This window comes from Manis javanica, chromosome 2 (assembly GCF_040802235.1).
Source record: "Manis javanica isolate MJ-LG chromosome 2, MJ_LKY, whole genome shotgun sequence".
Classification (NCBI taxonomy): domain Eukaryota; kingdom Metazoa; phylum Chordata; class Mammalia; order Pholidota; family Manidae; genus Manis; species Manis javanica.
Window position 1 is genome coordinate 9,442,768 of NC_133157.1, and position 14,979 is coordinate 9,457,746.

At 44.0% G+C, this 14,979-nt stretch overlaps 1 protein-coding gene across 8 annotated transcripts in view; it reads left to right on the forward strand.

The window, feature by feature from the left end:
• Positions 1-14,979, forward strand: part of MAPKAP1 (MAPK associated protein 1) — a 243,435-nt gene that overhangs the window by 211,070 nt on the left and 17,386 nt on the right. For 7 of the 8 annotated variants that reach the window (XM_073224491.1, XM_017660194.3, XM_037008157.2 and 4 more), the window contains one exon: positions 7,964-8,101. In XM_073224491.1, the coding sequence (XP_073080592.1) occupies positions 7,964-8,101 (138 nt within the window). Of the gene's footprint in view, positions 1-4,755; positions 4,956-7,963; positions 8,102-14,979 lie in introns of those variants that run through there. The other variant, XM_073224513.1, reaches the window with a different exon arrangement.

A 14,979-nucleotide genomic window follows, 5' to 3' on the forward strand; every position in this document is an offset into this window, starting at 1 on the left:
TGGGGGTTGGGGGTTCCAGCCCCCCTGCACAGTCAAAAATCCACATACAACTTTGACTCCCCTAAAACTTAGCTCACCATTGACTGGATGCCTTACTGATAACATAAACAGTCAATTAACATATATTTAGTATGTTAATATGTATTAGATGCTGTATTCTTACAATAAAGCTATAGAAAAGAATGTTTTTTCAAATTGTTGCGAATCTCCAAACATTTTTCCATTATATTTATTGAGAAAAACCTGTGTATAAGTGGACCTGTGCAGCTCAAACCCATGTTGTTCAAGGTCACCTCTACAATGAAGACTGCCTCCAGAAAACTCCTTTACCACGGGAGTGCTTAGTGTAGTGATCGGGTTGAAGGAAAATCCCCTGACAGCGAATGTTGGAACACTCTTGGGTATTTTTCTAACTGTATACCTTCCTCTGATTTTCTGTTCCCAGATTTAACCTTTTGAGAATTCCTGTTGAGTAATCCAGGGTTGCTAATGATAATACGTCAGGTTCCTCAGATGGCTGAGAAAAATTTAAGAATTGGAAAGAGTTGAGAACTCTTCCCACCAGCAGAGTGGAATTGCTGGGACTAGGATACATGAGAGTTGCTGAAGGTTCTGTATTCTTTTTACCATGTGCTCAACCTTGACATTTGAGCTCTAACTGTGTACCAGGGCCTGTACATGAGGGAGATCTGACTTTCCCCCACTCCACAGGTGATACTGTAAATTCTCTCGGGAAATGGCATTACTGCTTCCTGACATGGTAAGTTCATTATCTGTTTACCCGGAGTAAAGTTTGGGAATCTAAGTCTGCTGGTACAAAATCTTTGTCCTGCCTTCTCTGCAGAGAGAACTTAGCCCTCATGTGGGGCCAGGTGTTAGGGGATTAGCAGTGCCAGGTCTCGCTGAGTAAGCTCTGCCCTTGTGCCCGTGCTCTGCCTAGCGCCGCTGACACTCATGGTCCTGTTCAGGTTCAGGCCTCCCTTTAGTTCACATTCCAAGGATAATGGTCTAGCCGAGGACACTCTGACTTGTCACTGAGTTTCTAAGCGACCACATGTTGGAATTGGCAGCTTTTAGCTTTGGTTCCCAAACAGTTCTGGGTGGTTAGCCTCTTGAAGGGAACCAGTCATCCTGGGGTGCATTATCCCACTTGATCTCAAGAATGTGAAGCCCCACTGGGTCTCATTGTAACTGTGACCAAGATATGATTTTGTCATCTACTTTAGGTTCCTAACATATTGCTGAATACAGTGCTTTTTATACTGTAATGCATTTGATCTCTGTGAGTATACCTACTCTACAAACATAATGCATAGTGAAACAGGAAGCCTGGGCTATTTAAGCCCCAGCCTGGTAGTATGGGGATGTGAATTATGGCTACAGCTCTGTCATTAATGGGTGACATCAGACAAGTCATATCATATCCCCACCCTGAGCCTCAATTTCTTCATACAGAGAATGAAAGCCCCAGACTAAGTTATCTCCGAGGTCTCATTAAGCCTGAACAGCCTATGTGTCTGATCCTGTGTGTAAATTCAGACAAGTTTCAAAGACTTCTCCGACTGCTGTGGATGCTATCGATTGGCTGTGTAGATTCAGCAAAATCCACTCTGGCAGAGAGTTGTTCAGCAGCTCTCCCTGGGGGTTTTTTCAGGCTTTCATAGGCTCTAGGTAACCTGAAGACAGAAGGATTGTAGAATTGTATAAAAAGCACTCCAGGATTTAACAACAGCGGGGCTTTTGTAATCTTAGATTCAAAGTTGTAGGAAATTGATGAATGAACCACAGCTCATGATGTCTGAGCAAATAAACAATAACTCAGGAAACACACTGAGGCATGGAATGTTAAATGCCCTAATTTCTGCCAAACTGGAGCGTTAGCTTAGAAGGGCATTTCAAGTGTGTCTTAGGGGAGCTGTGCCTCTTGAGAGTCAGGCGTTCGCCTCTGGGATAATAGGAAACAGCTGACGGGTCAGAACACACACACTAGTCTCAGAGCCAGGCTGCAACCCCAACCTTGCCATTTACTAATTTGATTCACCTTGGGCAGGTACATCATTTCACCTTTCTGAGGTTCACCTTTAAAAATAATTTTAGGAACGATTGAGTCCTTACCATTTACTAGGCTCTGTGCTACATTTGTACATGCTTATGCCATCCCATCTTCATGGCACTGCGGGAGTTGATACTGTTGTTACCCCATTTTACAAAGGAGGAAGCTCAGGCTCACCGAGGGAGAAGGGACTTTGCCCAGGATGAAACCAGTGGGAATGTGCTGGCAAAATCAAGATCTCCCAGTTAGTGACCTGCAGACCTTGTAGGGCAGGGGTTCCTAGCATAAATGTTTGCACAGCTCCAGGTGTGAGAATTCTTCCTGGTGTTGTATTGAGCTTGGAGGTTGCAGGAAGGATATAGGCTCGATGGCACTTGGTGATGGGAGGTTATTGCAAGGATTCATGGGGATGGGGGCGTTGGTCTGTCCAGCTGGACAGTCCTTCTAGATCATGGAGCTTCCAATACTGAGGTGCAAAGCAGGTCCCAGAGAGAATCCCCCCACACCCCCAGGCTAAGGCCAGCTAGGTCCCTTGTTCACATCCCGCCCCTGGCTCCCTGAGCTCCCCCGTCCTGACCCTCCTCACTGGGTCTGTGTCACATCCCTTATCCCAGTGCCCGACTCCTTGATAATAATAGTATGAGAAATAGTTTAGGTCACTAGCTATGCATTAAGCACTATTCCAAGCACCTTACAAGTCTTATGTCATCCGTCACAATAAGCCCATGTGGTAGATACTATCAGCAGCATTTTACAGCAGACTTGCCCAACATCACCGATTTTATTGAGAACTCTGCAAAGCTCCTATCCCTAACCTGTCCGCATTACTGCCTTTAAAAATACCATGGGCTACTACCGCCTTCCTGATAGAGGTCTGGTAAGCTCTCAAAACATCGCTGTACACAAAAGGACTGAGCATGGGCTGCCCGAAGTAGGTCCCCAGTCTGTGTTAGCAGAAGGTGATATACAGTGCAAGTCTCCTTTTATGGAAATCTTTTGGTTAGGTAAAACAAACAAGGGTCTCCATGTGATAACCCTAAAGCCTCAGACAAGTAGTTTCCCTGGAGTTGTAAGTGCATTACAGTTGCATTTTTGTTTATTTTGAGCTGTCTTGTTAAGGAAAGATTTATAGGCTGGCATAGATGTAGGACAGCAATCAGGCAGTGTTTTCTGCCTTTGACAGTTGGTGTGATAGTTTGCTTCCAGTGACGTTTGACTCACTGTATCTGGAAGCTGTCAGAAGTGGGAGCATGAAAAGGTCGTGACGGATGGCTGTGGATAAGTGGGTGGGGGAGGAGGGCCGGTAAAGGAGACAGATGGCCTCCCTTCCGTCTGGAGGGAGGGGATGCCCCTGGCCACTCAGGCCAGTCCTCATCTCTCTTCTTCCCCACCTGCCTTAGCTCATAGGGTGGCCCCTGCCGGCACCACTGTTTGTGGGAGTGGCACCGGGGTGGGCGTAGTGCCACTCGTCCCCTTGGTACGCCAGGACTGCTACATGGAAGCCGTGTCCGGGGTAGGATCACCCTCGTGATTGTCAGTTACTGCATTTCTAAGTGGAAACCAAAAACATGTCAACTTCTCAAATGTTGGTTCTTACTTTTGGTGAAATTTGTTTTGGAAAAATACAGAAAAGGAAAGGAATGTAGTCCCCCTAGCCAGAGCTGATCGCTGGGATTGGTTTGTGAGTACCTTTTTGATCCCTTTCCCATAAATATCTCTCTTATCCTCTTCACCTAGTGTCAGTAGAAGTTTTCCAAGTCAAAGCTTTTCTTATGTGCAGCTGTTCACGGTTGTGTTGATTCCATCATGCTTGGATTAGCTATTCTTCTGTGGTTGGCCATTTAAATCAGAGAAATATAAAGTTAAAAAAGCCAATTTCCCTTGTTTTCTTAGACGTATGTTTGTAACTTGAATTACTTAAAAGTGGTGTGTCAGTGACACTTAAGGACTGCCTCTGCTTTTCCTTCAACGACTTGGCGCAGAAGCTTTAGCCAAGGGAATCAAAACCACACTCACTGGTCACAAAAGAAGCATATTGATAGGATTTCGTGCTCCATTTTGTCGTGTCTGAGCAAAAAGTAGGTGCACATTTGTTGGCACAGTTGAATTTTTATCTGTTTCTTGGTAAAAATTGAGGGAGGAGAGTGCAGGTTAGTTGGGCAGAGGTTCTTATCACGTCGTGCTGATGGGACTGAATGAGGCATGCAGAACTCAAGGGAGCCGGAGTTGTGCGTGTGAAGTGGCTCCTCTATGGAAGAGCTCCCCAGCCTCACACCTGTGCCTCCACCTCTGCTGGGGGGCGGTCACCTAAAACCTAGTGCACTTCTTGCAGAATAGTGTGGTGGCTCAGAGAACAGATCCTGGAACCAGATTCCTGACTTGCTTCAAATTCTAGCTTTGCCACTTTTTAGCTGTGTGATCTTGGCAAGTTACTTACCTCCCCGTGTTTCCATTTCCTCATCTGTAAAATAGGGATAAATATAACCAACTTCATACAGATGTTGCAAGATTCTCATCAGGTCACACAAAAGATTTCTAACAATAGTTGGTGCCAGTTAATGTTCACTCCTCCTTGCCCATGGCCTGGACTGTGGCACCAGCCTTCTAACTGGTCTCCTTTCCACCAGGTTGCCTCTTCCTTCTAACTAAGGAGACCTTGAACTCCCAGGCCAGGGACAGAAGAGCTTTCTGTTTGTTTCCAGGCTGAATTCTACATACTGTCTTCAGCGGTGAGGTCTGGGTGTGGTCAAGAAAATGAGCTTGGATCATGGACTACCTTCAGCCCTCCCGGACTAGAAGCAGAGGGCTGCCACTTGTCCAGCAAGAGCAAAGAGGGTCCTGTGGGACCATGTGCCCTGTGCTCAGAAACTGAGACACACACATCTCAAGTAGGGTGAGATTATTTAATGTACAAAAGGATTTTTCCCGTCAGGAAAGATTCCCTTACAGGTTCCTCTAAGTGGTGACTCCTCTGGGCAGCGAGTGTTTTACAGATCATTAACTACTTGACTGAAAGCCTGCAGGGTAGAGAAACTTAAAAAAAAAAAGTGTTGGGAGCCCCTGTCAATTGCAGATCAATCCAAAATGAACGTAAAGTATGTCTGGAACCAGAAGGCAATGGGAAAATGTGATGTGATTCAGAAAAAATCTGATTTACAGGCAACTTTTTTGGAACAAACCAGTTGTTTAAAAGGTGTTCCACCTGTCTGCTCATCTTGAACCTAAATCATTCATCTCCCACATCTTCATCCCCAGGCCCCAGAATTGGGGTACCTCTCCATGAACAGTGACTGCACAATAACCCCAGAAAAGGGTGTCATTGGGAAAGTGTTCTTGCGGCCATGCAGAGCTTAGGCAACTGATGCAGAGATACAGCCTGTAATGGATGAACTATACAGTAACAATTTGCAGATAAAAATAATAGAAGTTAAAGTGTACTTTACATGATAAAAGAAAGATGAAAGAGGACACAGGAGTCTGTTACATCTGAGATGGTTACAGAAGTCCTGCTTTGTGAAGTAGGCTCTGTTGAAAAGATTGATGCAATGGGGAGTGACCTTGGCTTGGAGCAGGAGCTGGTGATGTATGTATGAGCGTCCCTCTGCTAAATGGACCCAGATTTGTAGCACTAATATACATGGGAGCCCAGAACCAAACTCACTGCGGCAATAAATCAACAGCCACTTTGGGTGTCATTTCTGGTTTATATTCCACTATTGTTCTATCACTTTAATTCATGTCACTATCATCTTTTCATCTGGAACAGTTTTATATAATTTTCCAGTGGAGTTACCTGACAAATCCTATCAAATTAACAAGGTACATTAACAATATTGACTGACTACGGCTTCAGGAGTTGCAGGGCCGTAGAACAAAATTTTAAAGCCGTGTCTCTCCAGTGATTATTTTTTCCTCCCTCCCTCTGAGAAAGGAATGTCGGGCAGGGTTTATTCCACATAAGAGAGATGCACATTTATTTTGCTCTGCTTGTTCTGACTTTTACAAATGTCAATATGAGAAGCAGAAGGAAGAGGGACAAAAAAAAAAATACTTGCTACCAACAACCATGGCATAAGCACTTCTCTTCTTCCAGGGAACTGTAGAAACGTCCAGATCTTTAACAATTAATGACCAAATTGGAGGGAAGAGTGTAACTGGGTAGTCGTAATCTATTTTAAGTGAAATGTAATAAAATTGGTCTCCTGATACATTCTTGCCCTCCTGAAATCACCTAGACCTGAACATCCAGTCAGTTGGACTTCTGACATTAAGCCTAATTGAAATATGGTGTTCCTGAAAGATTTCTAATGACAAATTCCAGCATTCAATTAATAAAAAAAAAACAAAAACAATTGTTCATCTTTTCCAAAGACCGCACAGTAATGACCAGAGTTAAGCAACGTACCGTGTTGTCCCCTCTGCAGACAGCAGATGACACTCGGTGGCGGTGCATCTGCAGCTTCCTGCCTCTGTCTGGCTGCTGTTGAGGTTTTCTGTGCACCTAAAACACGATAGGCGTGAATGGAGCCTGTGGCCGACCCCATCACTACAATTTTGTTTGAATTTGTTGTTTAATTTTAAATTTGCTCTCAGACTATTGTCACTGTGGGGTGTTTTTATTTTTGTTTTCATTTTCCATTGAGGCGTGTCTTTGATCTGCTTTTCCTTTTGGCCTAGTAAGTTGTCTCACATTGTATGGAAAAATTTCTGAGTGTGATCCCTAGGGGGAACTATGTTAACTCTGATCGTCTTTTCTGTTGCAGTATGTACATTTGATGGTTTTAATTAATTCTTTTATTGTTATCTCCTTACTTGATTTTGCTTTTTTTTTTTTCTTCACTTTGACCCTGACCCTTAAACTATGGCCTAAAAATTAATTACTTTCAAGATTCCATCTGGGGCCCTCTCTGGAAGGCATACTGAAGGTTTCTGTCTCACTTCACCAACAGATTCCTCAATTTTCAGCAAAACAGGGAAAAGAGAGCATCTAGCCTAGACTAGGTCTGCACACGTACTGCTTGGTAACGTGGGGAGCACATTGCTGGGCACAGTGATCCCAGGGCACCTTCCGCCTCCGGCGTCACCTTTGTTCTCCTCACGCTCTCGCCCCCAGTCACTGTGCAGTGTGTTACATCCTCCACCGCTCTGAAAATGAAACCTCAAGTGCCAGAAGTTAGCATTCTGGGTTCCTCTTATAAAGTCTTTGTTGCGTAAAGCTCATACCCAGTTTGGTCGCACCCTCTGTGGAGAAGCAGTGACCTCCACAGCCTGAAACCAGGCTCCAAGACCCGGACTTGGAAGGTTTAATGTAAAGGACCCCTTAATCCTCCTGTGACTTCCTTTAAATATGGCTTGGGTAATTATTTAGTGTCAGAGAAAGGAAGAGACTTCGTATTTTAGTGTGGAAGATTTTTCCAGATCAGAAACTCTTCTTTGGTAATGTAGCTATTTGAGCATAGGTGTTAGTGCAGATTTATTTGTCCAACCCAGATGTTCTTCTAAACAAGAAACAAAAAAAGACTGTTGATCAGATCTGTTCTTTAAATGAACCTTATAGTTTATTTCATCACAATATAGAAGTGTTGCAGGGTTAACAGTATGTAGGTAAACTCTATATTGTATCTGTGTTATATCTAAGAAAGCATGTTTCTTAATGCCTTTTTATACAGTTTTTGGTTGTCCCCTTCTACCCACCCAGCTTAGCCCCCAGGAAATCAGACTGTGCAGTTTCTGTGGGCCATGTGGCTTCTCCTTGTGTCTGTCTGAAGCCCGTGACATTCCCCAAGGCCCTGAAAGTGACTTCATGTTCATCCAGTTTAGGATTTACAAACTGGTCAAATGGTTACTCTGAAATGACTTACATCTTCCACTTCTTGTGGCTTCTTTTTTGTTCTCCCCTCGGCCTTACAGGTATCTCTGGTGACAAAGTAGAGATAGATCCTGTTACGAATCAGAAAGCCAGCACTAAGTTTTGGATTAAGCAGAAACCCATCTCAATCGATTCTGACCTGCTCTGTGCCTGTGACCTTGCTGAAGAAAAAAGCCCCAGTGAGTAGTCCCTTTTATTTATGTCTCCTTTCTCTCTTCCCCCCTTCCCCTCTCTGTGCTGGGTGCCAGGAGAATATATTGCCACCGTGTCCTTTTTTCCTTGGGTCTGTTTAATTCATTACCAGAAATTTCTTTTAATCAAATGGGATTGTATATGGTGCCCAGAGCCTGACATGGGCCCCCAACCTGTTCAGTCTTGATGGCAGCAGAGAACCTCACAGCCTGGCTCCTGACCTTTAGGAGCCGCACCGTCGGGGCTGGTGGCATGGGGGCAGATTCCTGCTGAGAATTGGCACTCACCGGCGCCCTCGTTTCACTTTGTGCGCCCAACCTCTTCCCATTTGGGGACCTTGACCAGTTAGACCTGGACCTGCCTTCCTTGCCTTCCGTCTTTGACAGATTGAGGGAAGCTGGGGGATTTCCTATGGCAGCTGAAGACTGGATTTAGATATCCATCATGCCGGAAGTGTCAACACTCTCCAGATTATTGGCAGCTGTGTGACCTACCAGCCCGCAATTAAACTCCTGCCTGGTCCTGCAAAAGAGATTGCTGCTGGGTTGGCACTCCTTTGCTTAAAATAGCAAAGTAAAAACTTTATATCTGGTTGTATGTTTTGGCATATTGTATTTTTGCAGTTAAGTAACTGAGTGTAGCATTTAGATTAATCATTTTTAAGACTTCAGTCCCATGAAGAGGAAGAAAGGAGAACTGCGTGGTGCATGAGGAAAGGAGTAAGTTTATACCTCCACCCCTTCCTACCATCCCTGTCCTCCCAGTAAGGCCTCAGCCCTGCAAGATGGCTGCCAGAAGGGGCTGGTGAGAAAACTGTCTGCTGCTCTGGGGCCCTTGTCCCAAGGCTGCCAGAGTCTCTCTGCCTTTAGATAAACAGCTTCTTTCCGATCCCTCACTCCAGCTTGTCGGCCAATAAAGATGTCATTGTTCTAGCTTCTTCCCAAGAACTCAGTGGATGCTTTGAAAAGTTACATTTTATGAATTTTCCCATGTATCTGAGAAATGAAAGGCAATCACTTACATGTTGCATAGAGGATAAGCTGGAGTAGAAAGGTCAGGGAAAGAACTAGGAACAGGATTCAGATTTCTCTTATACTCATACCAAGACACTCAGTGCGCAAAGGAAGGCTGTGATTCAGACACTGACAGTAAAGGATGGCATACACCCAGCCTAGCGGGGAAGGAAGCAGAGGTGCGCAGCCACCACCTCCCAAGTGCCTCTTGAGATTTGTCGGGCAAGAAGTAATGATAACATCTCTGAGAGTGAGGCCAAGTTCCAAGCACTGGGGATACAGAGCAGACATGGGCTCTACTGTTCAGTATTGACAGTCCAGCAAGAGAGTCTTTTGTCTTATTTTCACACCTTCTGGACGATTCTTTGTAAAAACCTCACATGTGGGTCTTAGACTTTCCTCCTCTCATTCTAGCTCCAGAGATCTGGAAATTATGACAATTTCCTGAACCAAGAGATACACTGCCTAGTAAAACGATTCTTAAGTCCCTGTCTCCTACCACAGTGTTTTTCAAACCATGTTGCTCGGAGCTCTGGGTTCTCAGAGCACCGCAGGGCCTTGCTGACACCAAGCCTAGCCTTTACAGTCCTTGGCCACTCCGGGTTTATAGCCTATAATTTCCCATCTTGAACTTAGGCCATGGCCATTGTGAACAACTTGTACACAAACACACCTCAAACTCGGTGCTTCTGTTATTTCCATTGCCTGGAATACACCTCCCTCCTAACCATCCCTCTAACTTATGGACACCTCCGTTTCCCCACGCCCAACCCACTCAGTTCTCAAAGTCTCGCTCCAGCACCAGACCTGGTGTAACTTTGCTCCCAGAGTTGGCTGCACTGTTGACCCAGGGACTGGTTTCTGCCCTTGATCCCTAATGCAGTGCCTAAATAATTGTCTTCAATTAAGGTTTGCCATCTTATAATTGTACTTAAAGAGGCTGGAATTTAGAAACCAAAAGTTATTCAACCTAATTTAGGTTGTAAAGTGTCCAAAGATATAGTTAATGAATAGGCTTGATGCTGTGGGTATTTTTGTTTCTTTTTTGTTTTATGATCTCCAGTATCTTCATCAAATTAATTCAGTAACTTAATCTACAAGTTCGTCTTCAAGACCATGGTCAGACCATAGAATTCATCTATGGGGCTGCTGCTGCTTTTTTTTTTTAAAGGATTAATGGTAACCCTTTTTATCTTTTGTGTCTGTTGAACCTTAGAAAAAAGTTATTTTAACAGCACTAAAGGAATGAAAGTCACTATATTTCATAAGTTTAGCCTGTGATTTTTATCAGCATAGTGATGTATGTTTGTAGCTGAGTTTACATCAAAAATTATTCTTGGGGCTTTCTTGAATGAATTATGGCAAAAAGAGAGAGTCTAGAAGTAGATAAGGTTTTTGATTTCTGCAATATATTTCCTTTTTCATGTTTTTATCTCTCATAGCACAAGTGTCTTGCTGAAGACTAGAATGTGTGACCAACTGGAATAATTTAGTTGTGAAAACAGGACAGATGTGTTATTAAACAGCCTTCTTTACAAAAAGGCATTAAGTGTTGGGAGGATAATGAAGTTGTCCCCGGTCTTACTTGAGACATGTTTGTCAGAATTTTGAACAGAAAAGAAATGGTTTTTCAAACCTTCAAGTATGGCCAGCTTGCAGTGTTTATTGAGAAAGCCACTGTCAAACCATTAATTTGGTCATCATAAGAAACACAACTCAAGTTTAATTGATGCCATATCCAAAAACTATGTGAATAGCTGACTTGGCAGAGGGACTGAGCATTAGCACGCATGCAGTGAAACACGTAATTACATATATTGTGGAATCAGAAAGACCCAGACTGAAGCCTTACTCCATAAATAGCAGCTCTGTGACACTCTTTCCTTCCCCTAGCTTCTCCCTCTTAGGCCCTGTTCTCAGAGGGAACATTTATTGCTCTGTCCCTGTGAGTGTTTAAGGACCTGGAACTTAAAGACTAAATAGATACATGCCTTGAAAAGCATTTGTACACATAAATATGGACTCTTACAAGAGTTGGTTGAGAAACTCTGTTTCAAAAGCCCTGAGAAATTAAGAAAAAATTCTGCCTTTCTAGATTTAAGGGAAAAAAAGCTTCATGCTGCCATTATTATTCAGATCAGTGAGTTCTCAGTCTGGTTTGCCACTCCTTTTGCTGTTTTGAAAGATGTCACAAACTTCTAAAAGATAAATTAATTTTAATTCCTTTCAGCTGAACAAAGATGCATGCAACACACAGGGGAGGAGAATGTTTCCATATCAGAAACTATCCTAGCTAAATTATCTCCGAGAAATAGCTCTCCATCCTTACATAGGTCCTGATGTAGCCTTTGAATGCAGTGGGCTCTCTTTTTAAGTGCTAGCCTTGAATTCCAATGCTGAAACAAAAGCCAGGAACCTTTCTGTGAAGCTAGCACCCATCAGGGACTCAGGCTAGATTTAAAGAAAGTAGCAGACTCAACCATGCCAGGTCTGGTTTTAGCAGAAGGTTGTGCAGGTTTAGAGTCTTTAAAGGAAGCAGCCTATCATTAAGAAATCAGATTTAAACCTTAATAAAGTAACTGTCGTCTTTACAGCTGAAAAGAGCTCTGTGTCTCAATTAAGTATAGATAATATCAAATCTTAAGGAAGCAACATAATAGGGGTAACCTGATTATATTCTCTTGCAATAGTATAATTTAAAGGAAATCTGATTCTGTTGATGCAGGTTATGTTGGTGGAGGATTGTTTGTCTGGTCTTTTGTTTTGTTTCTGCTTTTGTTTTTTTGTCCAAAACACTGTTTGGATACAGAATAGGAGCTCTTTGGACTACAGGTTAACCACAAGTCCAGGAGAATGTTAAGCCCTTATGAACAGAACCTGCTGGATATTTGCGATGAGATTCAGTTAAGGTTATGAGTTAAATTAGCTGGGCTTATTGGTGACCTTCCACTTAAATGAATCTTTCTTTTCATAAGTACTTGACAAGATCTGTAAAGTAGTGTATTTAATTTACTAATTAAATTAAAGCTACTGAATAATGATTTGTCCACATTGATTTAGCTTAAATAGAAAAGATCAGCATTGTTGTGATCTTCAGCAACCGTAATGGCCAAGCCAGTTAGACACAAAGGCCTCTTGTGTTTTATAGGTCAGAAGTACACAGGTAGCCCAGGCTGTAATTGAATCGCCTGCACTGCACCCTACAGTTGCAGATTTCCTTTGCTTTCCTGCTCCATTGTTGCACTGGGGCTTAAGAGAATGTTAACGCGGTAATAGGCACAGGGCCTTCCCCATTATACGTCTTGCTATCGAGCGGTTCTGCATGACTAGTTAAAGAAGATGGCAAGAAGATTAATGAAAGCAAGGCTAATACAGAAGGGGGTACTTTTGCAAGACTTCTACTGAGGAGATATTAGAGCAGAACCAGAGCTTGGCTTTTTCTTTATCCTGTGACCTTTGAACCTGCTGCACTGTTGAGAGCTGCCAGGGAAGTCGACATTTTGATTGATGTTGGTACACCAGTCAGTCTTTCCCATTGAATTCCACATCTGCACGAAAATAGCTTTTCCAGCAGAATTCATACTGGCCAGAAGTGATAGCCAAATTGATGGCTGAAATGCTTTTATGTAGTGTTCATTTAAACCTCAAGGTATTTGATGGTTTAATTCAGTATCCAGTTTTCATAAATGATAAGCGTTCACTTACATGTCCTTAATGGGTTCATCAAGTCATAGTGAAAGACCAGTATTAACAATGTTCAAAGGTTTGCAGCACTGTTCCACGCAGGCTTTATGGGGGAGTAAAAGCAGTCATCAAACAAACCTTTTTCATCCTAGAAAAAGAAAAGGTCTGACTTTGAGGTTTTTGTATATAAAGCAAATCATCTGTTTCTGGAAGGCTACAGATGGGGAAGTCTGAAATCTTGCATCTCTACCCCTCCATCTCAGAGACTTTTGAGATCCACGTGGATGCGGGGTTCCCTGCTCGTGTCCTTGGGACACTAGCATTCCGTGTGAAAGGGATTGTGGTGTCCTGGTAAGACAGCCCTGTGCAAACATGAACTCTTTAAGTGTTTCCACTGATGCTGTTGTCTCGCTTGTAGAGCTGCAGGCCTGGTGTGTGTGTGTGTCCCTGAATGCGCCTGTGTATGCATCCCCCCAACAAAGGAGAACTGGGAGGGTGGCAGAAGAACTCAGGTTTTGTTACTAAAATCAGCTTGCGCACATCCCAGTGTGTACCTTGAATCTGCTTTCTCTTCTTCCTGTTTGTCTGGGGCAGTAGTTCTAGCAGAGAAAACACGCACACACACAGTGCTGTGACAGGCATTCCAGTTCCTGAGGAAGACAAATTCGAGGAATTTTGTCATATCCTTTAAGTGCTGTGAGGGTGTGTGACAGTGAACCGAGGATGATGTCAGCCACCCCGGGGTGAAAGCCACAGCCCCCGGTGAGTGGGGTGGATGTCCACGGCCATGCTGCGTCCTGTAGGCCCCGGTAAGTAAGGCGCTTGCCTTTATGCTCACAGGGCCCTGTAGCTCAGGAAGGTGCCAGCCCCTCCTCAGGCTCTGTGATTCCTGAGGTTCCAGGCACTCCAGGCATTAGGCGGTAAGCTAGATGGTGTTTTTCCTTTTTGACAAGGACTTATTCCATAAGTTCCAGATCAAATACGGTAAGTACTGCTAGATTACAGAACACAACAGACTCTAACATATTAAATGCCCCAGCCATCGAGTTGCCTTTTCATAAGAGCACTCCGGGGCACAATCTCGAGCAGGCAGTGCCTCATCCTTTTAACAGATATGTCTCCTAGCCCTATTAAAAGGGGTCTTCATCTATCCTGTCAAAGGGAGTCTGCTGGGGTTTTTTAGTTTAATTACACTATCCAATTAAAAGTCCTTGCTGCATTTGGATGCGCCTCTCCTTGGGCCTGAGTGGATATGACATTTACAAGGCTCGCCTTTCAAGCAGACAATAGTGTGATTGATGAGGTGCACGTTCAGCGGAGGGGGCGAGTGCCTGGGGAAGTGCTGCTTGGTGCATTTTGATTTATTTATCATCTCCTTCCAAAACAAGGGAGCTGCTGGGGAGATGGGTTTAGGCAACCAGGGGGACCACCTCAATTTTTCCAAGTGTGTGGGAGGGAGAGACCTGGAGTGTGCCACAGGGTAAAGGTGGAGAAAAACTATAAGCGTGAGGCAAGCTTGTATCATCGAATGCCAGGCTGCATTCTTAGGTTCTTTGACCCAGTTTGGTTTCCTGTAACCTCAAGCTGCAATTTGCTGTTAAATAGGCCATCGCTGTGTTTCAGGAACAATTCACTGGGGCTAGATAACATTGGCCAGGTTCCTGAGAGCTCAGCCATGGGAGTCCACCCAGCATGTGTGTCCTTTTGACTGACCTGGTCATTATTAACTGATACCTGGTGTTTGCTGTAGGCATGCCTATTTCTGCTCCCAGCTGCATCCCCCAGAAGTCCGGCAGCTCCTGTCCAGAGGCTACAGTCAGTGCTCAATGACTGTCTAAACTTGCCTGGACATGTTGAGCATTTAAAAGTTGCTTCTGGAATTTAGAATCAGCTGAGATCAAGTGTGGCTATCTAGCAAAGAGAAACGGAGCACAGTGGAGAACTTCTCAAGGTGGTAGTGAACAGGCAAGCCCAACATCTTGTTCTTAACCGGCTGCTGCTATTTACCCTCAGTGTATGATAGGTGGGACCCGCATGCTTGTCTCTGTAGTTCCTGGAAAAGAGGTTTTTTGGTACAGTGTATGGTCTCTGGAAGGGCCAGCAGTAAGAATGTAGGAGGCGGGAGGCTCTGCTTTGAGCCCTAGTGAAATGGTAAGACCAGCACACTC